Here is a 24,947-nt window from a genome sequence, read left to right as displayed (position 1 = left end):
TTTCCATGTTTAATTTGAAGACTGTGGAATAAATAATTGTCCTCAAATTAGGATCAATGAAGATAGGCTAAACATCGGCTGTTTTCCGATTTTTAAACATGATAAAAAAAATAAGAAATACGAGAAGGGAACTAGTTGACATAAATGCAAATGTCATGGTTTAAAACAATTGAAGAGCTCGATTCTAAATAAATAAAAAAAATCATTCATATACGTATATTATTGCTCACATCATTGTTTGGCTGGTTGATAGAACCAAGGACTGCTGTGGAAACCAGTGTTTATAAAGGAAGTGGGTGCACCGTGATGTCAGAGAGGGAAAGATATCGAGTCTTTTGAAGAAACCCAAGCTGGATCTTTACCTTAGCCACAGATCACCTTGAATCCCGCTTACATTTAAACACTTTTAAAAGTTTAAACATAAACAATTACAGCGCAAAGTAATAATTGTAGTATACTCATAGCACAAATGTCCTGTCGTTTAATCTCTCATATCAAATAGCACTATTCCAATAAGTAGATCATCATTTCCGAGAAGAAGACAGTAATTGGGACCATATAGATGCATACACCATTATTAGCATTATGTCAATGGGCGTACCCATATGCTCGTGACGCGACATGGCATTCTTCAAAGGGGCGTGGCTAGATAGGAGAGGCTCATTCCGACGGACTTGTCTCCGGCCCCGCTCTTCCCTGAATAAGCTTGGGAAAACGGGGATTTAATTGCCCCGCCATAATTCCTTCGGTTATTGGCATTTTATCCAGTTTAACTAATTTATTGTGGAGCAACAATAATAGACCGGAATGATCGGCTGAGTGAATCCACCGCGAGTTTTTCTGAGGAGAAGATAGGACTATAAGCGCTCGGTGCCAGCGGGGCAATTGTTGCTGCCTGTGCTGAATAGAGGACCATCCCGGGGATTCTAAAACGGGATACTACCCTCTATGTGGCGGGGGAAGTAATTATATAACGCCAAGGTAATATGTTTTAATTTATTTAACGAATCAATTCAAACGCGTCGTTATTGTAGTAAAAAGAGAGTGTTAGGCGATTTCATGTTCATCTAAGTAAACAAATAGACACTTTTAAATGGTGTAAGCTCTGTATGTAGGCTACTGCTGTAAATCGTTTTATTCTTAAAACCATAGGCCTATGTGCAGGTCAAATGTGTGGCAGGAACACTTTTTCGGGGGGGGATGATCACTCACGATCAGGTGAAATTAGCATTTTACACACACTTTTGTCTTAATTAAGGTGATGGTCATTTGATAAGCGTTAAAGCCATGAAGACATTTGTTCTGAAGAGATATGTTTATGTTTATTAGGAACCCAGTAAACGTTTGTGATTTTGGTGTGTATAGTCCCGTGTGATAGGACGGGTTTTCTGGGGATGCTGCTCTTTTAAAAGTTCCACCGAAGAGAGGTGTGTGTGTGTGTGTGTGTGTGTGTGTGTGTGTGTGTGTGTGTGTGTGTGTGTGTGAGAGAGCGATTTCATGTACGTGATGGCATCAAGGTTGAATGTGTCAACAATTACGTTATAAATAGAAACACCACCCGCATGCATAAGTGTGTCTTTAAAAATCAATGAAATGTAAACAGAGCAGCATTTTTGTTCGGAGATTTGTTGATGGTCCTAACATCTGCAATACAATTGCAATATTGTTTACAGCAATTTTATATTTTCTGAAGTTTTATCCCTATTCCTTATTCTTTGACAATACATGACAGTGTAATTTACAGTATCTGAATCCCTTTCTCTTTAAGGATTGATACAAGCTCCCCTTTTCAATGCAAGCTACCGTAATAGGTCTCCATGGGATATGATACATACTAAGTACAGTATCTCAACCCCAGTACTGTCGCCGTCCTAAAGGTCTCCCTTGAAACGGTCAAGAGGATAAATGGTTGGTCTGGCTGCGCCTTCCCTTCCTTCCTTCCTTCCTTCCTTCCTTCCTTCCTTCCTTCCTTCCTTCCTTCCTTCCTTCCTTCCCTCCCTCCTTCATCCCTTCCTCTCTCCTGTCGCTTATTGGATCGAACATAAATTATACATTTTGTCATGGGGGAGAGAGAGAGAGAGACGAAGTCACTTAGAAAGAGGAAGAAATTCAGGGTTATTGAGTGACAGATATAGAGATAACAAAATGAGTCGCAGAGAAAGAGAGTGTGAAAGAGAGAGAAAGGGAGATATACAGAGAGAGAGAAAGAGTGACCCCCCCCCCCCTCAGAGAAACAGAGAGAGCAGTAGGGAGGTCCTTGTAAATACAGCTGACCATGTTTACTCCTTGGCGGAGGCCTCTGTCTGCAGGACTCACTTTAATTTAGTTAATGGAGTCTCCTTGTGGCATCAGGCGGAGAGCTGTGTGTGTGTGTGTGTGTGTGTGTGTGTGTGTGTGTGTGTGTGTGTGTGTGTGTGTGTGTGTGTGTGTGTGTGTGTGTGTGTGTGTGTTTGTGTGTGTGTGTGTCGAAGCAGGTTGGGTGGTGGTGGTGGGGGGTAATTGAGGAGGAGGGGGGGCGTAAGAAGGACAAACGAGTAAGGTGGGCTGGGGGTGGTCTGAAGGACAATAAGGATATGACTGAGGATAATGTGTGTGTGTGTGTGTGTGTGTGTGTGTGTGTGTGTGTGTGTGTGTGTGTGTGTGTGTGTGTGTGTGTGGATGGGAGACAGTCTAGGATAGAGACAGTAGCAGGGAAGGGAGGGGCACCACCAGCTGATGGATGCCAGTGACCTCTAGCCCTGGCTAACAGCTGCTAGAACAGCCCTACACCCACCAGATTTATGACTGCCCCAGCCACACACACACACACACACACACACACACACACACACACACACACACACACACACACAAGGGTGAGGCTGTGTGTGTGCCGTCGGTGGGTGGGATGGTGTGTGTGCGTCTGCGTGTGTATGTGTGGGGTTTGGTCAATTAGAGATTTGACATTAACCTTATGTGACAACAGGTTCCCTTCAGAAGGAAGTGATGAATTTTCGATCGCTGTGTGTGTGTGTGTGCCTTTGTGTGCGTGTGCATGTGTGGGCGTGTGTGTTTGTTAAGTGTATGGGCAATGTCACACCCACCTGTGCACATTCACACCCACTTGGGAAAGTGGAGTTTATATATTATGATCCTTTAAGCTGGCTAGGTTAACTTGATCACACTGGCCGTTTGCTAAAGCAAACTAATTAACTAATCTGTTTTCATAACAATAACCTGGTATTAAGGCCGGCTTTGGGTGCATTCCATTTTCAAAACCCGGGGAACTATTGTTGTTGCTGAAAGCTTGTTTTATTAACTTTTGTCATTTGGCTTTAGTAAACCTGTACATTTGATGGAAGTTGTTACAATGCAAAACAATCCAATGGGTTTCTTCATGTCTTCAAATCTTTGTGATTGTATTTGTACCCGCTAAGGCTGCTGTGACCAACAAGTTCATCGCAGTACTCCTTAATATATACAGCATTACCGGAGGCATACTATCACCAAACAGAAGCGTTTGTGTACTTTTATTTTACTGACTAAGGCCGTAGCCTTTATTCTACTTGTAGTTGTCGGGAATTGAGTGATTGTTTTCTTCCCTAAAGTATTTTGATGGCAGACGGCTGCAATTGTCACACGCTGAGCTGCGGCAGCTGCCTGAGATTTTCTCGACCTCCATAATTTTTTATCGCTGTATGGAAATGTCCCAACCCTGCTAGTCCTTCCACCCACAACCCCAAAAGGCAGTATTGTGGGCTTTTTTGTGGAGGTTTTGGGTGGGGTAGAATCTGGTGGCTGGCGGAAGGGTGGGGGACTGTAAGTGGTGGGAGTAAGGGGAGCTCTGGCTTCTATAAAAAGCCACAGAAGCAGCCCTGTCAGGAATGAGGTGGTTAGGAGTGCGGGACAGGGGGTGGGTTCACCATGGAACAGCCATGGGAATGTGCGCCTGAACACTTGATATATTTATTGTGTTTGTAAATAGGGGGTGGACTTGTTTTCTGCAGGTTGCCAGATTTACTATTAATTTGATGCAGCTCGAGATGTTTATTATGGTTAACGTTGGTGGGTTTTAAAGGACTCGGAGAGCAGGGGAAGAGATTAAAAATAATGAGACCACTCAGATAGCCTCAATATATAAGGGTTTGGGGATAGAAATGTTTATTCTGTCATGAAGTGTTCTTGATGAAACAGAACACTTTTTTTTTTTAAGTGCTTTGGCAGCGACATGGCTGTGTCTTCTTTTAATACTTGGGAGTTTTCTTTATTATCTATTATGATAGCTGTACTTTTTCGTTAACGCCCCGATTCATTTTATGCTATGCCCCTATAGTTGGTTTAGATTACAGCCCACAACATACAGTTTAATTACTCCAGGGTAGGTACTGGGAAACAAGATGTGAGTATATTATCTATTACAGTGTATCTACGACCTACGGAGCAATTATCCGGATGTTTGGTGGGAATGGGAATGGATCGCAGTTTATTTCGGAAACAAAAGGTCACGGGTCCAGTCTATTGTCATGGATACGGCGTGTTAAAACTGTCTCAACTGCTGACCACCTCACCAGGAACCTGGTTGTAATTACAGAGACCTATAGGAGAACAGTTTGTCTCAATTAACTTTATCTCCTGGTATGAAAGGAGGCCGTGCACAGAGATGAAAAAAGGTAAGCTTGCATCTCGAGGAACTATAATGCTGGTCGAATGCAGTTGTGGATTAGTTACACTGTATGATGTGGGCTGTAATCTAACGCGTTACCCAATAGTTATATTCGGAAAAGTCTCAGTCTTGCCCCTTCATCTGTTCCCGGTCATTTAACAATAGGACAAACTTCTGTTATGTATCAATTTCTTGGCATTTTGCTTTAATCAGAGGAGTTGATGTTTATGTTCCAAGGCATTGGCATCTTATTCTGTAACCATTTATATTTATTTATTTTATCCAAACCAAAGTTAACCATCAATAAAGTTCAGTGTAGCTAAAAGATGGAGACCAAACATTATTCATTTTTGTTTCCTGTTCGTTCCAAAACGAATGATTAAGGGTATTGTTTATTGTAATCTTGGACAGATATGTTGTAGAATAGAAAATAAACTCACAGTGAAACAGTGCCTCTGTGTTCTGTCACTGAGCACAGAGTTCACGCACAAAAGACCCATTCATAAATATTTACGCATGTTCTGTTATGGTGGCCACAAACAAAGTACATATTCAATGTATATTTGTAAAATATTAGGTTCAAGTTTAAAAGAGTAACTTCAGTGATCTTTGGATTTATTTGTGTCAGCCTAAGTAGTAAGAGAAAAGTTAAAAGATTGTGCAATGCAGAAAATAAATCTGTAAAAAAAGATTTCCACCATTCAAATGTTAGGTTTTCCATCCTCTACTTTCTGTGCATTTATACATTTAGTTTTGCAACCCAGTCTCGTGAGACAGCATCTCCTGCATAGCTATGGAAACATCATGGGGGAAAAAATGGAAACAAAAACAAAAGCGCCTGGTGAACGGAACATGACATTTGTGTTTGGGTCCCGAGAGAGGGGCTAAAATGTAGCTAGAGAGAAAGAGTCCACATCATTTCTCACTCACTCGCGGTAGCTGGAAAACTAGAGACCCCTCTGGTTCAATTGGCCTGTAAGTTAACGAAAGACATCTGACTACCATTAAAACAGCCTTTCTCCCGCATTAAGCAGCCAGGAAGCAATAACAGCGAAGGTGTGCAAACATTGGGCCTCAGGTGACTCCCGGCTGCAGAGTTGACGTCGGATCAGATTTGGAAGCCAGACTTGGTCAGAACAGTCTAAGATAGAAAGAACAAGATAAAAATGAGGAGTCTTCCTAACCTTTTGAGGAGAAGTGTTTAGTGTGTCTGTTCTCAATACTTTGCAGTGAGATTAACTTTCACAAGGATATATTAATGTTACACTTGTTTACATGTTCCTGTCTAATATGTTATCATCAGCAAAGTCCAAAGGGCCTTGCTTATGTCAACTTATTTTTTAATGCGTTTCTTATCGTCTTTAGTAGGATCCAAAGTTGAGACACTGCCAGGCCGGTTTGAGTCTTTGTGGAGCAGACGAGACGCAGAGACAATACACTGAGCTGTTGTTTAGGTCTTCTGCTTTTGGCATCTTTCCCATTCTAAATATTTAATTATGGGTCATGACAAAACACTGCTCTGCGTGTCTAAATCATTGATCCTGCCTTAACATCTGCCAATTTTTCAACTTCTGGAACTGTAAAGATAACTTCAAGCAAGTGGTTTCCAGAAGGGTTTTTTTCTTAAGACAAAAATATGCTGCTGTTTTGGCTGCATTTTCATCACTGTCTGGTCTTTATTTCTGCCTGTCTGGCTGTATATTGCTCTCTCTCTCTACCTCTCTCTCTACCTCTTTCTACCTCTCGCTCCCTCTCTCTACCTCTCTCTGCCTCTCTCTACCTCTCTCTCTCTCCTCTCTCTCTCTCCCCCTCTCGGCCTCCTGTTTTCTCCATTCAGCCCAGGAAATCTCCTCTTGAACCCTCAGGCTTTAAGGGGGGGGGGGGGGGGGGGGGGCGGATTTGGTCTGTTGCCACGAATCACACTATGGACTTCCTGTGTGATGAGGTAGAGCTTCCTGTGTTCCAACAAAGGAAAGGCCTGACACAGCATGCACACAGGGAGACAATGGGGGCCTAAGCCTACAGTGCGCCCCCAGCCCCAGATCTGAAGCCGGACTCCTGGGCTCATGATTGGATGCCCATATCCAGGCATGCAGCAATCTTCCTGCCCATTGCTGAAATTGGTCCTGCTGAGAGATATATATTGCTTGCTTAGGCACAGATAGAAAAAGCAGAGGTAACCCTAATTGAGTTAGCCTAAACAGTGGTTGCAGAAGGCCAGGTGTAGAGGATGAGTTACTAATAGCCTGTTCGCCGCCTTGTGGCTATTTTCACCAAAGATGTTCAGCCAATGAACAGCGATGTGTTCCTCCACTACTCCATCGTTTGTTCAAAGATTCGGTTGGAAGCGCAAGACGCCTAACCAGACGAGAGGCAAAAGCCCTTTAACGCAAATGCATTTCTTAAGGAAGGAACTGCAGAGCTTAATTGTTTTTGATTTCCTCTCTTGAAAGTTCCTTTTCAGATTTCACTTCCACCCAAAGAAATGAGTCTCGTAAGACACTCTCGCGTACTGGAAGGGCCAACTGGCTTCAATGTGGTTTGGGACTTTCTTAAAACCAGTATTGGGCTGATTTTAGTGTAAAAAGAAAGTTATTTTTAAAGGTTTTCATGTTTACCAGGGCAGATGACCAGAAGTGCTTGTCTTTGCAAGGGGATATTAAGTTCAGTTTTCTACTTACTTAAATTTTCAAACATAGTCATGTGTCATGCATTTACTCAACACGTTAATATAAAGTGGGTCATATGAGTTCACAAACATAGCCATCCAAAACTCATTCACTGGTACACTCAAGGGTGCAGATCTTAATACAACTTAGCGGAAGTCGTATTAAGATGTACCCAATGGGATCTGTCACCATGGGTGTACTAGTCGTTCTGAATACCACTCTTACGATGAGAATACCACTGATGGCTCTAGCCACCGGCTGGTCCTTTCCAGGGGAGAAGCTCCCGATGAATCATATGAAGAATGAGTCGACATCATAGTCAGCCGCCTCGATGCGGTCAGATACAGACACTAGTGTCATGAGCAGACTTATCGCAGGACTTATCGATGCAGAGTTAAGTCCTCCCCTCTCTTCGGCTCTCAAAGGGTTTCTTGATTCATAGCTTTGGTCTGGGGGGAGGGGGTGATATAGAAATGAAACAGGGACAGACTGATCACTGTTTCAGTACTCCTCTTTAGTCTGGTAGGTTGGGTACTGGCCATGTTCTGTCAGCAGTATTTAAAGGTCATGTGATGTCAAAGGCAGGGGGGGTTGATGGTACAACTCCTCTCGGCGGGAAAAGGGAGTCAAGCAACAAAAAGCGATTGTGTTGTTGGTGCTCCTGGGAAAAGAGTTGGGGGTGGGAATGCCACAGAAATACACCACTGACGGCTCTCAGGCAATAGTATGAGAGGTTGGTCGACAGACAGAGAGAGAAAATTAAAGGCTATTTCAGCCAAGTGTAGGAAAGTGGAATCAGTGACTTCCCTCAAATTCAAGAAAACAATTTTGCCTCCCCGAGTGAGGGAACTATATGGACCGCCCTTTCCTGTTTTTGCTTCTTTCCATTCCTTCTTTTCACAAGCTTAGTAAGAAGAACACTAATCCTGAGTCGGAAAGGAAAAGCTAGAGTGATGCCTTGGCTAGTAGCTAGGTCGGACTCAGTCATCACTTTTTCATTCTCTCTCTCTCTCTCTCTCTCTCTCTCTCATATTACTTATTTTAACACTAGCTGGAGTAGCTGCCAATGGAAAGTTTGTTCCCCTCGTGGATAATAAGAGATCTGGGATGCAGTGGGACAAATAGTTATATCAGATAATTAATGCCCCCCCCCCCCCCCCCCACACACACACACACACACACACACACACACACACACACACAATCACTGTCTTATTTATTGAAGAAACATTTGCTTTGGGTTAATAACTCAGAAGGACACAGACCTTTAAAATGGCTGTCTCTATGTTTCATATTAAAATCTGGTTGTTCCCTTCTAAACATAACAGATGTTATAAAGTAAGGCACCAGGAAACACCTGCGACAATATTGTCCCAAAAAACAAATTGGTTCACATGACCAGGCAGTCAGCGTGCTGCAAGCACTGGAACGATCGCTCCCCGCTGCGTCACGGCTGCACCGGATAACATTTGTTCTCTAGAGTGCCGTAATGTAGTCATGGTTTAGGCATGTAGCTAGCAGGTCCCTATTAGACCACCCTTGTCCAGGAGCAGTGACTCCCCTTTAGAATGTAAGCCAGTTCCCGTTTTAGTCACCAAGGTGTCAGCCATGCGTCACCATCCCAGCAGCCACAGGGTGGGCCAGTACAGGAGCCAGGAGGCCACTGGGACTTCACTTACAGCGGCACCTCAGGGTGTGATCGACAGGCGCTATATACTGTAGATGGACTGTGTTTCAGAGGGAGAAGGTGATCCAGGGGTCTGGAGAGTGAGAGTGCCAGGTCCCTGTGTAGCTTTTTGCTGGGTTAATGGTTCGATTCCCACCCATGGGTCCCACCCATGCCAAGAAATGGATGCCACGGGGATAGTAAAACAAGTTGGATTACAGTGTCCATCCACTGGGTTATTATTAACCTAACACTGTGTGGTTCTTCATAAATACACACAGGAGTTGGTTTTTAGTTAACATCTGAATGAGATTCATGTAAAAAATATAAAAAATTAGCTAAAAAATATGACTCAAGACTCAAAAAGTTCAGAATCAAGAACAGACATATCAGAACAGATATGTGTTGCCTCAGTTCAGAATCAAACATCTCAAATGTCGCTTTGTTATTTCATGCTCTCTCATTTGTTACTTGGGAAAAGAGAGAAATTCCCGCCTCTCTCTTTCCCTTACAGTGTCAACGTGACGCAGTTCTTTTTGGGTATGGATCTGCGTTCTCCAGCTTTATAGCCAAAACGTTAACATTGTTTGCAACTGCTTCTCTTCTCGGCCGGCACTTTTCAAACACAACAAATCTGACTATGAAATGTGTTATCCTATCCAATCTTTCTTGGCGTGGTTCCTTTTGCCCAATTATGGAGTGTGTTGACATATTTGGACTCCCATTATGGACTCTTAGCAGCCAAACTTCAGATAGATGCCATTCCTTTCATTCCCGGATACTGTCCTGCTAGCTCCTGTTTTTGGGGGAAACGCTAAACAAGGACAGCCTTCTCTTTGTTTGACAGCCGTCCCTTGCAGTGTTGTTGTAGCCTATTCTCCACTTCAGCCACTAAATCTAATTCGCAAAGAAGAAGCTGTGGTTGTTACCAACCCCTAGCCGCCCCATTTTGACACAGTTCTGGCACTTCCATAGGCGTGCTCTGCATTTGAATAAGTGCCTGGCTCTGTGAACACATTGAGCCGAACTCTAGGTGATTTTCTTCCCCAAAAGAATATGGTGGTGGTGTTCGAAGTGTCCAGCGAAAGCGTCTGTTTATGTCGTTAAAATCGGTTGAAACTTTAGTAAGCGCAGCCTTAGGTCCTCACAATCGGTTGCAGCCACGATGCCCCTTTAGCGTTAGCTAACAATAGTGCTCTATGTTTAGTCCCAGGCTCCCCACGTTATGTGATACCCTTATCACGTTAACTATGGGTGTGTGTTTATAAATAGCAGGGAAGTGTTTTAAGGTAACATCAGCAACAGCTTAGCTATGATACACCCATGGTAACAGCATGTGGAGGCTGGCGTGAGTTAAGTGTCTTTTTGTGTGTGTCATTTTGTTTTTGGAATTTTGTATTATTAGTGATATGGAAAATCTATTTTCCTGTCTCTCACTTTTTCAATCTTCTCTCTCTCAATCAAACCCTCACCCAAACACAAACCCACACACACACACACACACACACAAAAAACCCACACACACACAGAGCTGTAACATGAGGCTCAAAGCTGCTTATCTAATCTGGGGGTTGCAGACAGTCTGTCTGGCCTGATGCATCCGTACAAACGGAGATGCAGGCACCCACCCTCACACACTTGCACTCTCAGGAATGCTTCATTTAACACCACGCCTGTGGACCATCCGTGCTTCCTTCCATCCCATTGCAGGGGAATGTCTTCTAAATAGATCCGGGGACAGCTAATGATGTGAGGAAGTTCTTGATGTTTTCCTAAGTTAATGCTGGTACTGTTAAGGTCTTTAGATCCATGGGTTCGCCCTTAAATAGCCAAAGTGCTGCCCTCTGACGTTTCTAATGCAAACCAAATTATGAAAGAGGGATTAGCAACTGAAAAAGTATGATAATATGACTGTTGCTCATCTTATTAAGCGGAATTGCAGTGAGGCTAAAACTAATTGTTTGTATCATCTCCATAATAATCAAATTAAACATAACAGCTCACATCATTCTGCTTCACCCACTGTTATTAATTTGCAAGCAAGGCTCGCAAATGATGATTTAGAAGCACGGCGTTAGCAACCATCTGTATGTGATTAATGCTCAAACCACATGCTCGTCTCTGTCCTTTGAGAGAGAGAGAGTAGTTTGGCGTTTATCATCATCATAACGGTAATGAGAAGCACCAGCCCTTGAATACCGCTCACCGCTAAATATATCCCCTATAGGTTATAAAAAGTATTGACCAGAAAGCTGTTTAGGTCCAGAAATCAGGGATGGCCTTTTCCCGGCCGTCTTCTTTGTACCGAGTGGCTCTTCCTGTCTCCCCCCTAATTGCTATTTTGGCCCTGGGGACCAGCCATCTAAGTGCCGGGTCATTAGTAAGTCATGAGCTTTAAAATAGGGGGGTTGAGGGGTAACCAAGGGGACACACACACAGACACACACACACACAGATAGGGATCGATAGAAGAGACTTGAGAGAGGGGTGACTCTAGGGAGTCCGACATGGCCATTCTCAATTAGCCCTTTTGGCCGTGCTAAACCATGGCGCGTTGAATTGCGTTTCCATAACCACTTATATCTCGCAGAGATGTGCCGGTTTCCCGCCAGATATGGACCATCCCCCAGGCCAAAGCACGCCAGACCCACCTCCGAACAGTTTGGCGCTATCAGTCAGTCCTGCTTGATGATCGGATTGAGAAGTTGTCTCTCAATTTTTTTTAACACTAACCCTTACAGTGAGGCCTGGCTGGGTGGGGCTGGGTGAAAGAGCAGTGGCCTAATGAGGATTCATACCCATTATCTGCCTTATTATCTTGGTATATACGTTGGTATATACGTTAGCAAAATACAAGTAATTAAATATAATAACACAGTAAGCTACATTATGCATGTAGCCTACTGTGTATGTAGCCTACACCCTTCTCAAATAATACACATTATTTAGGAAGGATGTTTCCCTAATAAAACACTACAGCAACATCAGATTCATAAAAGCCATGGTCTGGTGGGTGTATTTGTTTGTGTTTGAAAAAGTGAATTCAGGTGCACGCTATTTGGTTGAATCAGCTCTGCCGCTCCTCCCTCTCTCCTGTCACTATGAGCGACCCAAATGATGACAAACCCTTGAATAGCCAGGCGCCTGCCCCACTGGCTGCTTTATGACCCCCAATTACATCTCCAAGGCTCTATTCCAGATGCAATCGCTTATATGTTAACCACTTCCAGGAAATGAAAGTCTCATAGGACATCGCACACATCTGCGAACAAATGACCGACCTCATGCTTTTTAAAATTAATGAAATTATATATATTTAGACCCACCAACCCTTGCTTTTGCTTTGTGTTTCAGATGGAGCTCAAGCTGCTTTTGATAGCCACCTTGCTGGGTGTGTTTTGTTGCAGTATTAGTCGTGCTCAGAAAGGTAAGGAGATCCCTAACCTTGTTTCAGGCTCAGTTCACATATGGAAGAGATATTGGGATGCTGTTCTCTGTGACCAGACCCCCCCCCCCCCCCCCCCCCCCCCCCCCCCCACACACACACACACACACACAATGTAATTAGAGCAGAGCTGGCCTTGCATGGTAAACGCAAAATTTTGACTGATAGCTATTACTGCCCTTCTCCAGAGAGCAAACATATTCCTGAAGCATAGTGATGTCATCATGTTATGAGCTAGAAATACTGCTCTAGGTAGAGCATAACATTGGGGAAGCTAATTATCATGTGGAAAACGGGTATAGGCTAAGCTAAGCTAGTTAAAGGTAAAGATACCGAGGCTAAATTAAGATCTATGCTAGCATTCCACAGCCACACAGGGAGTGTGTGTGGCCGGGGTGCCCAATGCCTCTTAGTCTGCATGGACAGACAGCGCTGTGGCAACGCTCTGGTGTGACTTTCCCCTCTCTCTCTTTCTTTCTCTCTCTCTCTCTCTCTCTCTTTCTCTCTCTCTCTCTCTCTCTCTCTCTCTCTCTCTCTGTCTCTCTCTCCCTCCCCTCTTTCTGTCTGTCGCTGTCTCTGTGTCTGACTCTCTCTCTCCCCCTCCTTGTCTCCTGTTCAGAGGGGAATGAGTGCATCAATGCCAATGCTAAGTACTGCGGGGAATGCATCCAGGCTGGGGCCAAATGTGGATGGTGCCGACACCCAGTAAGTGGATTCCCAATAATCAGCTGTATATCCAGCTCAATGGTAGAATAGAATAGGCCTCAATCCAAGCACATTGTGCAGCACCATCAAACAGCAGGGAGCGTTGAAAAACTGCTTGTGCAACGGTTTCTGTGGATTCCTCTTTCTTTTTGTTGGCATTCGGCCTTCGTACATTTTTCCCATACAAAACAAGAGGAAGTGACTTCCTTTAATTTTGTATGGGAAAAATGTACGTCAGCTGACCCAGATTTCACCCAATTAAAAGTAAGTTCCGTGAGGCGGTGATGTCACCAAGGTTGGACGCAATCACTCTTTAGCTTGAACCCATTTTAGCGATCGGCTCTAAGTAGGGCTGCTCGATTATGGAAAAAATCATAGTCACGATTATTTTGGTCAATATTGAAATCACGATTATTCAAACGATTATTTTGAGTTTGAAAACATAATGTATTTATTCAGCATGTCTCTCCAAAAACACATTATGTAAGAGGGAACTTTGAAATTTCGCCTTAAAAAAATACACAAATCTAAAATAATGTACATTTATGTATCCAGCTGTTGTGCACTTTCTATAAAACATTTAATAAAAAATATATATAGATATCGAAAACTCGATTATGTTAGCTTTGTGATCGTTCGTCGCTAAAATCGAAGTTGCGATCAAAATTCGGTAATCTCCCAGCCCTAGCGCTAAGGGTCTGATGGACGCTTTAACGTTTTCCTTTACCCGCCAGGACTTCCTGAAACAAGGCGAGGCGGTGTCCAGCCGCTGCGACGAGCTGCAGTCCCTTCTGATCCGCGGCTGCAGCCTCGCCGACATCGAGAACCCCCGCGGCGGTCAGCGCGTCCTCCTGGACACGCCAGTGACCAACCGCCTCAAGGGGGCGGACAAGCTGAAGCTGGAGAACATCACCCAGATCCAGCCCCAGAAGCTCACCATCACCCTCAGGGCCGGTGAGAGACGCACGCCGCGCCGACCAACGGAGAATCAATGTTCAAAACGACGAGAGTGCACGTTGTTAAATACTGACAGCATTGCGATCCATAACTACAGCACACGGCAGGGTTATTACCTTCCCCCGATCCCCCGAGCCCAATCCATTCGGACCACAACCCTGTGTTTCAGCGTATGAGCGTCTGTTGTTGTTGAGAGTTTGTGTGACACCATTTGTGCGCACCGATTTTGGCGTGTAAACATTGAGAGGGGAACTTTTTTTCCGTCCTAGTCTTGTGATTCGTGCTAGTGATTTGTCTTTGAGGTTTAAGGTACGGGGATCACTTGGATTTCGTCTGTACGTCGACTGGAAAGGACAGTGGGTGTAACTCTATTGTGTGTGTGTGTGTGTGTGTGTGTGTGTGTGTGTGTGTTTATGTATGTGTGTGCAGGGGAGCCCCAGTCGTTCGACCTGAAGTTCAAGCGGGCAGAGGACTACCCCATCGACATGTACTACCTCATGGACCTGTCCTACTCCATGAAGGACGACCTGGAGAACGTCAAGAACCTGGGCACCAGCCTGATGCTGGAGATGACCAAGATCACCTCCGACTTCAGGATAGGTGACGACCGTTGTGCATATCTACATTTCTAAATGGATGTCTGCATAGTGATAGACAAGCCAGCCATATGAACATTGAAAGACCAGCTTTGGTGAAATTCATGCAAAATGCAGAATGCAGAAAAGTAAATGAAACGAAGCACTCATTCTCATTACACCATTATGCTCTGACAGAGCACACAAGTAAACGGAACAGGAACAGTCTGCAGACCTTTCGTCATCCAGCCGTACCAAACCGCATTCAGGGAATACATTTCCCACAATGTTTGTGTGTGATTTCCCTTTCTCTGTCGGAAGTTACACACTGAAATACAATGGGGACTTTTTCACCCGAGCCGTGCTTTGCGGGACACCAGTGTTGAACGCTAGGTTCTCGCAGTCACCAAAAACAAGCTTTGAGTTGACTTGCTTTTCGCCATTTATGTCTGGTACGGCTTGACTTTGAATCTGCCTTTTTAGTCAGTGTGAATATCACAGAACGCACAACGCCGACAGATCTATCAAGTCAAATACTCGTTGCAAACGCAACACTGAGCATTTTCCGATGCATTATCGTCTTTTTCCTTCCCCCACCCAAGGCTTTGGCTCGTTCGTGGAGAAGACGGTCATGCCTTACATCAGCACCACACCGGCCAAACTCCTCAACCCGTGCACGGGCGGCCTCAACTGCACCAGCCCCTTCAGCTACAAGAACGTGCTGAAGCTCACCAGCGACGGCAAGAAGTTCAACACGCTGGTCGGCAAGCAGCAGATCTCTGGGAACCTGGACTCCCCCGAGGGGGGCTTCGACGCCATCATGCAGGTGGCGGTGTGCGGGGTACGTAATGGGAGCAAGCGCCCAGGACGGGGTGGGAAGAGATTGGAGGAAGAGGGAAAAAAAGTAGTACGATTCAGGTGTGTTTTGGTGTTAGCTCGCGGCCGTGGTTGGCAGCGATAGACAACCCGGTTAATATGGCAAAACTTGTTGTTGCACATCTTGTTACGAGGTGGGTGTTTTCTGAATTCCGGATCAGGTTTTTAACAACAACCATCTGTAGTTGGGTTACGTATTGAACTGAGGGTCTGGATTAATAGGATAAGTACTAGGATACTAGTATAATCCATTTTTAATATCCTACTGTTTTAAACATCTCAGGGCAAGAATTGTCCCTGCTATTATTCTAGCACCCAGAATGTCAAATGGTAAGTAGTCTGTGTAATACCTTAAAAACAATGCTTTGCCCTCAAAAAAGGCTCCTAAGTTTGAACTAAGTGGAATGGAATCAGCCCTTGAGGAAAAGTAGGGCGGTGAATCTTTCGGTATCTACCGATTTCAATATGAGTTTGATTACTGGGGAAATGATTTGATTGAAAATTCTCGATTCAGTACATTCTCAGTACAGGATTCTAATTTCCAAATCTGCTCCAGTCGTTACAAATCTGTCGACAAACCCTTACGAAGACAGTGCGCATAAGATTATGTTGTTTTCACATTTGAAAAAAGTGAGATAAACTGAATACTGTAAACACACAAAGGCAAATCTAAGACAAAAGCTGTAAAAAATAACAAAAAAAAAAGTTGGGAGATTTTCGGAAGTTGTGAATCGGTTCAGAATCAATGAAGATAAGAATCCAGACCCTCAGGTGGATCGATTCTTACACTCGGGCCTTATGAATAGCGATTATTCCGGACACTGCCTTGCCTATAGGACCAGATCGGCTGGAGGACCGACGTGACCCGCCTGCTGGTGTTCTCCACCGACGCCGGCTTCCATTTCGCCGGCGACGGCAAGCTGGGAGGCATCGTGCTGCCCAACGACGGGAAGTGTCACCTGGAGAACAACATGTACACAATGAGCCACTACTACGTGAGTTCTGTGAAAACAAGCATCAGGAATACTTTACTCTGAATACTTAACTCTAAAGCGGTTCCGTATGTGGAAAGGAGATCGCTGGTTGACGCTGTGATGCCTCGGGTTTCGATTGATGTCGGTCACGTTGACAGTTTGCAGTTCAATGTGGAGTGAATCTGAAACTTTCCGTCCCGTCCCCCCCGTCCCCCCGATTATTTTAGGACTATCCATCCATAGCTCATCTCGTTCAGAAGCTGAGCGACAACAATATCCAGACCATCTTCGCCGTCACGGAGGAATTTCAGCCGGTGTATAAAGTACGTTGTCTCACCTTCTCATTTTTATCTTTTTGTTGTTCTCATTTTCACTTTTTTGAATCCCTAATCCTGTTTAAACACAGTCCTCCCTCAATCGCCGATGTGGGCAGCATAGGCGGACGCATGCATCAGAAGCCCAGTAATTTGACGCCACACATCTGCTGCTAGTTAATGGAAGCATGTTTTATGAACTCAAAGCCTAACCGTCTGGGCGGCCGCGGCCCCTCTCATGGCCCAGAAGATTTTAAAAGAAACAATCACAAACGCACGCACATGCACACACACACACACAGTAGCCACAACCATTTTGTCGCTTGACAATCTTGATATCTTGCATTTTAGGGTAATGAGTCTATCTTTGTTTCTCCCAACCCTAGTTATTTGATTTCAAATGTGTATTTACACAAAGTCACACACATCCAATCACAACATATTGAGATAACAGAGGTTAAAAACGTTCTTCCGGCGCTTGGGAAACCACGCAATGTAGAATAGATAAAATAAACTTTTTTAAAGTCCCCACTGTGGCTGCCAGTAACCACAGAATGTGTACTTTACTGTCCGAAGTTTATACCAAAATACTATTTGTATTCTCTACTTCTTTCTCCAGGAGCTGAAAAACCTGATACCCAAGTCTGCAGTCGGAACTTTGTCTGCCAACTCCAGCAATGTGATAAACCTGATTATCGATGCCTACAATGTAAGTTTCATTTTATTAACTGGTATATTTCTCATATTTTCTACCTCTAATATTTAATTGATGAACGTGTGTGTATTAATTTATTTTAAACAGACATTGCCTCTAAATGTAGTGGAAAGAAGCTAGCAAGAGGAAGCTAGTAAGGACGCTAAACTAAGCCACTGTACAGGACAGCGGCTTCCTCCGCTGAGGAATGCAGTGTGGTATTGGGTCTCCTTATCTCTCAACGTTCTCTTGGCAGTCGCTCTCCTCCGAGGTCATTCTGGAGAACAGCAAACTGCCAGAAGGACTGAGCATAGCCTACACGTCTCGCTGCAAGAATGGCATCGTCAGCGAGGGGGAGAATGGACGCAAGTGCTCCAACATCTCCATCGGCGATGAGGTGAGAAACCTGAGAGCAACCAAAGCTTTGTTTTCACCCCCGCGTGGCTGTGATTAATTTGTGTTTGGATTGAGTCTCATGGTTCTCATGCATTCTTTTGACTACTGAACAGTGAACACTGAAGATATAACCCCCCAAAACACATTTAATTTGATGGTATTTGCACCCTTTTCAACCTCACAAGTTTTCACCCAAAAGTTGAGTGTTCAGAGACCTATTTCTTGTTACGAGGTATTACGATTGTTCGACATTTGTTCGATATAAAACCAGGTAATGCATCTACTTCATCGTAGTTCATGTGATTAGCTACATTTGTTTCACTTTGACATATTATGTTATTTTTTAAGGGGAACCGTCTTGCTTGGCCATTTGCTAACTTAGCACTTCATTTTATTCGCGTTCATTCCAGAACCTTGTTCATGAGAATTATAAGGGGATTTTTTGTGGCTGTAGTTCACAATATAGAGAGATGTAGTACTGTAAATAAATATGCTTTAACATAAAGAAAACTTCATTTTGCCATGTCTCGCATGTGTCAGTTTCAAAGAATGATCATTGTCTAAAACTGCATAGCTTCCTATGCTCCTATAATAATATAGGAGTATGAAAATTCTCCTATATAGTATAGGAGAAATTTAATCTTTCATGATGGTGATGAAAATGATATTATAGTTTCCAGAATATTATTGTTTATATTTTATGTGATATATTTGCGATTACAAGATTTAATCTTTTGTCTAGATTTTTTGACACCACATTGCCACGATGTACAAACTATACAAAGTCTGTAGTCGATAGTCTATAGTAGTCTAGAGAACAGTAGTCTATTTATCTTCAGGAACAAAACAACCTCAAAAACGTCTTATGTCCCTGTTGACTTTTTCCTCCAAATGAAACAAGCCATTCCGGGAAGAGGCATATCGTATTTCAAACGCGTTTCTCATGTATCATGTATCATTTACCCGCCGTTCTATGGTAAATAGACCTATCGGGGCTAATAATACCCTCAAACAATAGAAAGCTGACTCTAACCGGCTCCTGATGTCCCCATCTACTCCTTGCTCCCCTGCAGGTGACGTTCACCATCGACGTGACGGCCACGGGCTGTCCCAAGATGGGCAAGCCGGAGACCATTAAGATCAAGCCGCTGGGCTTCAACGAGGAGGTGGAGATCACGTTGAACTTCATCTGCGAGTGCGACTGCAGCAAGGGCGGCATCGCCAACAGCGACAACTGCACCTTAGGCAACGGCACCCTCGAGTGCGGAGCCTGCAAGTGAGTCCCGCGCGTGTGTCGAGATGCATGAACAACACCATTGCTGTCGTTGGCCTCAGGAAATGCCCCACACTAGTACACAATCCCCGCCAGACACATGGCGCAAACAGATGGATGCACATTTCAAACGATATCTATGAATGTCCGGGGCGGAACGATGTTGTTGTGGTGACGAGTGCCCGTGTCACGGGGCCCGACCCGGGGCCCGACCCGGGGACCTCCAGCCCTAAGCCCTGTTCCGTGGTTCCCAGGTGCAACCCAGGCCGCGTGGGCCGGAACTGCGAGTGCAGCAGCAACGAGGTGGCCACGGAGGACATGGACCGGACCTGCCGCAGAGACAACAGCACCGACCTGTGCAGCAACAACGGGGAGTGCGTGTGTGGGACGTGCGAGTGCAAGAAGCGGGACAACGCGGACGAGCGCTACAGCGGGCCCTTCTGCGAGTGCGACAACTTCAACTGCGACCGCTCCAACAGCCTGCTGTGTGGAGGTGGGTTGTGTGTGTGTGTGTGTGTGTGTGTGTGTGTGTGTGTGTGTGTGTGTCTGTCTGTGTCTGTGTGTGTGTGTGTGTGTGTGCGCTTGTGCGTGTGTTTGTGAAGTCTTTGTGTGTTGACATGAGTTGAAGATGCATTGTTAAGATTGTCTTTGACAAGGGCATTGGAGGAAAAAGACGAATTACAAATCCCATGCCATTATAGAAGCCAGCGCAGCAGTACTTATTGTCCTTTACTTGATGTACGGGTCACCAGGTTGGACCTTGTGCAGGGATTGTAATCAGTTCAAACACTGATTTGGTGTGTTTGAAATCCAACCGTCTCACGGAGGGAAACAACCCTTCCCCTCCTCCAATAGGTCATTACTAACCCTACCATTGATTTTGATTTACCCCGATCGGTCCAGGCAACGGCCAATGCAACTGCAGAGAGTGCATCTGCGAACCCAACTGGAAGGGCAGTGCCTGCGACTGCTCTCTGGACCCCAGCGGATGCATGGCCAGCAACAAGCAGATCTGCAACGGGCGGGGAATCTGTGAGTGTGGTACCTGCAAGTGCACAGACCCAAAGTTCCAGGGACCCACCTGTGAGACCTGCCCTACCTGCCCTGGGGTGTGCATCGAACACAAGTAGGGAGTCCGTCTGTCTATCCCGTATCTGTGTGTTTGTCTATCTGTCCTACATCTATCTATCTATATCATATTTATCCATCTGTCTGTTTGTCTGTCAAGATTAGAATGGATTGCATCCTGTACTACACTGCCCTGCACTGTTCCGTACTCTCTCATGCAGTGAGACACCTCTAACCCCTTGAGCCCCTCCCTCCCTCCCTCCCTCCACCGCTCCAGGGACTGCGTGCAGTGCCGGACGTTCGGCACCGGGGAGAAGGCGGAGCGCTGCCAGGAGGAATGCAGCGAGTTCACGCTGGTCAAGGTGAAGGACCGCGACCGGCTGCCCCAGCCCAACGATGCGGCCTACCCCGTCATGCACTGCAAGGAGCGCGACGCCAACGACTGCTGGTTCTACTACACCTACGCCGTCAACAACAACACCAAGGAGGTGCACGTGGTTGACAAGCTCGGTGGGTGGAGTCCGGGTTTGGGGGGTTTGGAGTCAGTGGTGTTGTGTGAGTGTGTGTGGGGGGTGATGATGTTCAGGGGTAATGCAGTAAGGGAGGGTTGAGGCTTGAGGCAAAGCTAGGGGAGGACGGGCTGGAAATTACAGAGTAGAGTGGGTTCTTTGTTTTTCGTGCGGCGGCGCAGAGGTGCCCGAAAATACACCCTTTGTCTTGGATGAAGCGGAGAGCGGAAGGCAGTGTTTGGCTTGGAGAGAAAAAATGTGTATTTTGTTTGATGCCCTTTGAAAACACCTTGACATTGTTGTTGTTTGACAGAGTGCCCGACCGGTCCCGACATCATTCCCATCGTGCTGGGCGTGGTCGTTGGCATCGTACTGATAGGCTTAGCCCTGTTGTTGATCTGGAAGTTGCTGATGGTCATCCACGACCGGAGGGAGTTCGCCAAGTTTGAGAAGGAGAAGTTGAATGCAAAGTGGGACACGGTGAGTGTCTGGGGATTCAACAAACCTTTAAATAATTCAGGTTCCAAGAAACTCTTTTGGTGAGGGGAGTGGGGATTATTGTTTCAGACAACTTTGGAGGAAAGGATGCATTCTTTTCAGGTGGAAAAATATGTGAGGTTGTTTTGGACTGCTCTTTGTATCAAGACCGCAACCACACATTGTCCCTAAATATAAGCAGGAACAAAGCCCCTGTCCAATAATGGAGCTTTTCTTAGACCTGAGCAGTAAGAGTTTTGAAAAAACATTTTTCCATCATAAGATGGTCTTCCCAAGCCTCAACATCTTTGAGAGAGAATGAGGAGAATATTCAAAGCAAACAGCAAAGCCATGGGAACCAATTCTTGTCTTTGCTGATGAGATTACCAGACATGTCAATATCATTATTATTTCACTTTCTCCCTCTGAATTGCCATTACAGCTACACAAATATATGGCATATTTAGAAGTCATATTTTCCGAGTACTGGAAGAAAAAAAAACTCGACTTTTTAGGCAGCTCTTAGCGTAAAGCACCAATTTCCGAGGAGTGGCCTCAGCTCCGCCCTTTCCTGCTGCCTCTCAAAAATCAGCCTTTGTTCGGAACCATAATAGTATGTGATATTTTGGTTCCACCTAGTGGTAGGTTTATACATTACCGCAATATTGGGACAACTAGAGCGATGAAGCTTACATTCGGTCATTTAAATTAAATCTAAAGATAAATAAAGAAATTGTCCCTTGGTCACCAAACACAGACATTAATAAAATTGTGTTACAAGGTTTCACTCTTTGTATCCTAAGCCATGGGTTATTGTTTTGCCAAATTAAGTTAAGTTGAACAATACTTTTTTAGTTCTATCCTCAGAAGACATGGTCACATTCAGAGGATAATTTCACCATCAAACGCTAGACTAAAACCAGAAACAGATCAAACAATGTAATCAAATTCTCTCTTCCAGGATCTTCATGAGGTTATTGGCTCTCACTGTATTCAATATTTTCAATATCGTTATGTATTCGGCAGCCTAACACTGAAAAGAAGTGTCTCAAATACTTTAGGAGTCATCATACAGAAGATTTCAATGGCAATTGGCAATTATTTAAACAAATTAGATATAGCAAATGCACAACAACATACAATTTGTATGGTGTGTTTGTAATGTGGTTAATAAGCCATTCAATAAAAACTATTAACTATAAGGTGTGTAATATATATATTATATAAACCTTTGGTCTTAAACTGAATTTCCAAATCCAGATATTTTTCCATCTCTGTCATGTGCCTTTTTCCCCCCATCATTTTCCATTTCTGTTCATTTTGTTCTTTGTGCTGTCAATCTATGTTGTTTTTTTCAACGCTTAAACCTTTCCCTGCTTTTGTCCTCATTCTGCAACTGAAGCAAGAGAACCCCATTTACAAGAGTCCTATCAATAAGTTCCAGAATCCAAACTATGGCCGTAAAGCTCCTGTCCTTTAAGTTTGTATTTCCACCTTCACTTTCTGTTTCTCCCTTTTCCCTGCATGGGCATTTTGCTTGTGCTTTCTTTTTTCTGTGCGACTCAACCTTCCATTGTCATTTTATTTGATGACGAGGAACATAAACTCAGTGTCTTGAACTTTTTTGTAAGGAAGACGTGAATTCGTGGTTAAAAAAATCGCTGCATGAATGTGCTGTGAAAAATAAAATAGTTTTTATATATTGTGAAAAAACAAGTAAAAGTACCCAAGTAAAGTAAAAATCAAGTAAATGGCATGTTTGACAGTGTATTGAGTCTACTATTGTACTAGTGAATGACACTTTGACGTCCTGTGTTGCACCATGATCCCTCCACTGACACAGAGTGTATTTACTTACCTAATTCAGACGTTGCTGTGTTGTTTTTTCTAATCGACATCTCTGATATGTTTCTGTGATGTAGGTCTTTACGTGACACTCATTTTTGTATTTGTATATTCTTTCCTTTCAGGGTGAGAATCCAATCTACAAGAGTGCAGTCACCACCGTGGTCAATCCCAAATATGAAGGAAAGTGAAGGCCAACTTCTGAGTTTTCAACGAACAATTCGACAGCAAACATCTGAGAGCTACAGTGTATAGATTTTGTGCCATATGTGGTTGACTGTTTGTTTGTTTGTATTTTATTAGTTTTTTATTTTTTTATTTTTTTCTGTTTTGCTTCGTTAAGACAAAGTAAAATGTTGCCACCGCAAGTGCAATTTAACTTTTAACACTTTTCATTTCTATGCATTCATTGTATTTTTGATGTACAGTATATATGTATATACTTCAAATTTGCTTATTTGCAAAAAAAGAGAACAAAATGGAAATTAAGGTATGTGTCTGTCCCATGACAGGCCTTTGTATTTGCAAAGGATTTATGTTTGTTTGCTTCTTAACACCATGTCTAGACTACACATGAATGGTTTGGTAAATATATGGAGTTGAACCTCTTAGCAGCTCCGATTTTAGCACTCTGTTTCATGTTCTCCATGTCTTGCTCTAACACGCGCACACACACACACACACACACACACCACAACACCCGCACACACTTTCTTGCTGTCTTTGTCTGTAGCTTACATTTATGTCGTCAGCGTTTCTCACTCTCTTTAGTCTCTCTGTGCACTGATGTCGTTTGCGTTTTGTCTTTTTCAGAGAGGACCTGAGTTAATAAAATCTTGTCAGCGATAGCACATATTGTCTGGTGCGTGTCAATGTACTGTAGACGGTATTAGACGATGTTAGCATTTGTAATGAAGGTGACACCGAAACCTTGCAAGGCCATGATTCTTTAGGAGAACTGTCAATATGTAGAGGTTAAACACATATATTAGACGTGTCAGAAGAAAGCTAAGGTAATATACACATTAGTTATTTTTAGATATGCAAAAAAAAAGGTATTATAATTAGTAAAATTGTATTACAATCGGGTTATATACCACTTGTTTCGAAGGTGAATGTGTAGCGATGTTAAATATCCATCATTACTGAATAATTGTTTTTACTAGGTCATTTTATTGTTCCCTCTCAGGTCCTTTTCTGTTTTGTTTTTTTATATAAAAAAGCCAAATATATTGCCTTCAAATATATTGCTTTGTCAGCTTATTGCAAATTGTAAACACCTGTAGGTTAACTAAATGGGTTTGTCAACGCAAAACCCCACAAGTACACAATCACATGTGAGCACGCACACACACACAAACGTAACACCCATGCAAACACACATATTATTGACTTTGAAGTGCCATGATTTTAAGAATATGTTTTATTTCATTGCAGATACAGTATGAATTTATTTATTAAATAAACAACATAAAAATGTGGGTGTCTTTTTGCATTGAAAAATGAACAATGAATAGATCACGTTGTTACATTCATTAAGAGATAATGACAGGGAAGGGAACAAGCCTATAGCGAAGGATAATAGATTCATTCTGATAGCTCCCAGATGATTAAAGTTATTGCAGAAATAGTGAATCATATTTTCAGCACTGTACAGGCATTGTAAAGCATTTGAACGGTGGAGGTAAATAAATTGAGAGATATTATTTGATAAGCTGCAATGGGTGACCACTCTAAAGGGACAACCGTGAATTTGCGTGATAATCTACAAGCCTGGTCTACAATGGAAATTAGGCCGCCTGTCTTTCAAAATAACATAATCAATTTGAAATAAAATGCAACATGACGCAATATCACTTGAC

The 24,947-nt window shown here is 43.7% G+C and overlaps 1 protein-coding gene across 1 annotated transcript; it reads left to right on the top strand.

Annotated features, from left to right (window-relative positions):
* The first annotated feature begins 675 nt into the window (after window positions 1–675).
* Window positions 676–24,561, top strand: LOC307089096 (integrin beta-1-like). The gene is made up of 16 exons (XM_079755204.1): window positions 676–981; window positions 12,332–12,404; window positions 13,042–13,127; window positions 13,862–14,081; window positions 14,514–14,684; window positions 15,262–15,500; window positions 16,372–16,530; window positions 16,737–16,832; window positions 17,443–17,532; window positions 17,774–17,914; window positions 18,987–19,189; window positions 19,441–19,679; window positions 20,090–20,312; window positions 20,532–20,764; window positions 21,077–21,243; window positions 23,211–24,561. Exons 2-16 carry the CDS (start codon window positions 12,332–12,334, stop codon window positions 23,274–23,276), a joined length of 2,406 nt encoding a protein of 801 aa, XP_079611330.1. The 5' UTR covers window positions 676–981; the 3' UTR covers window positions 23,277–24,561.
* Window positions 24,562–24,947: the final 386 nt, after the last annotated feature.

The sequence above is a fragment of the Pollachius pollachius genome (assembly GCF_949987615.1).
Source record: "Pollachius pollachius genome assembly, chromosome: 17".
Classification (NCBI taxonomy): Eukaryota; Metazoa; Chordata; class Actinopteri; order Gadiformes; family Gadidae; genus Pollachius; species Pollachius pollachius.
The sequence above is the reverse complement of the archived record's forward strand: the minus strand, read 5'-3'. Positions and strand labels throughout refer to the sequence as shown.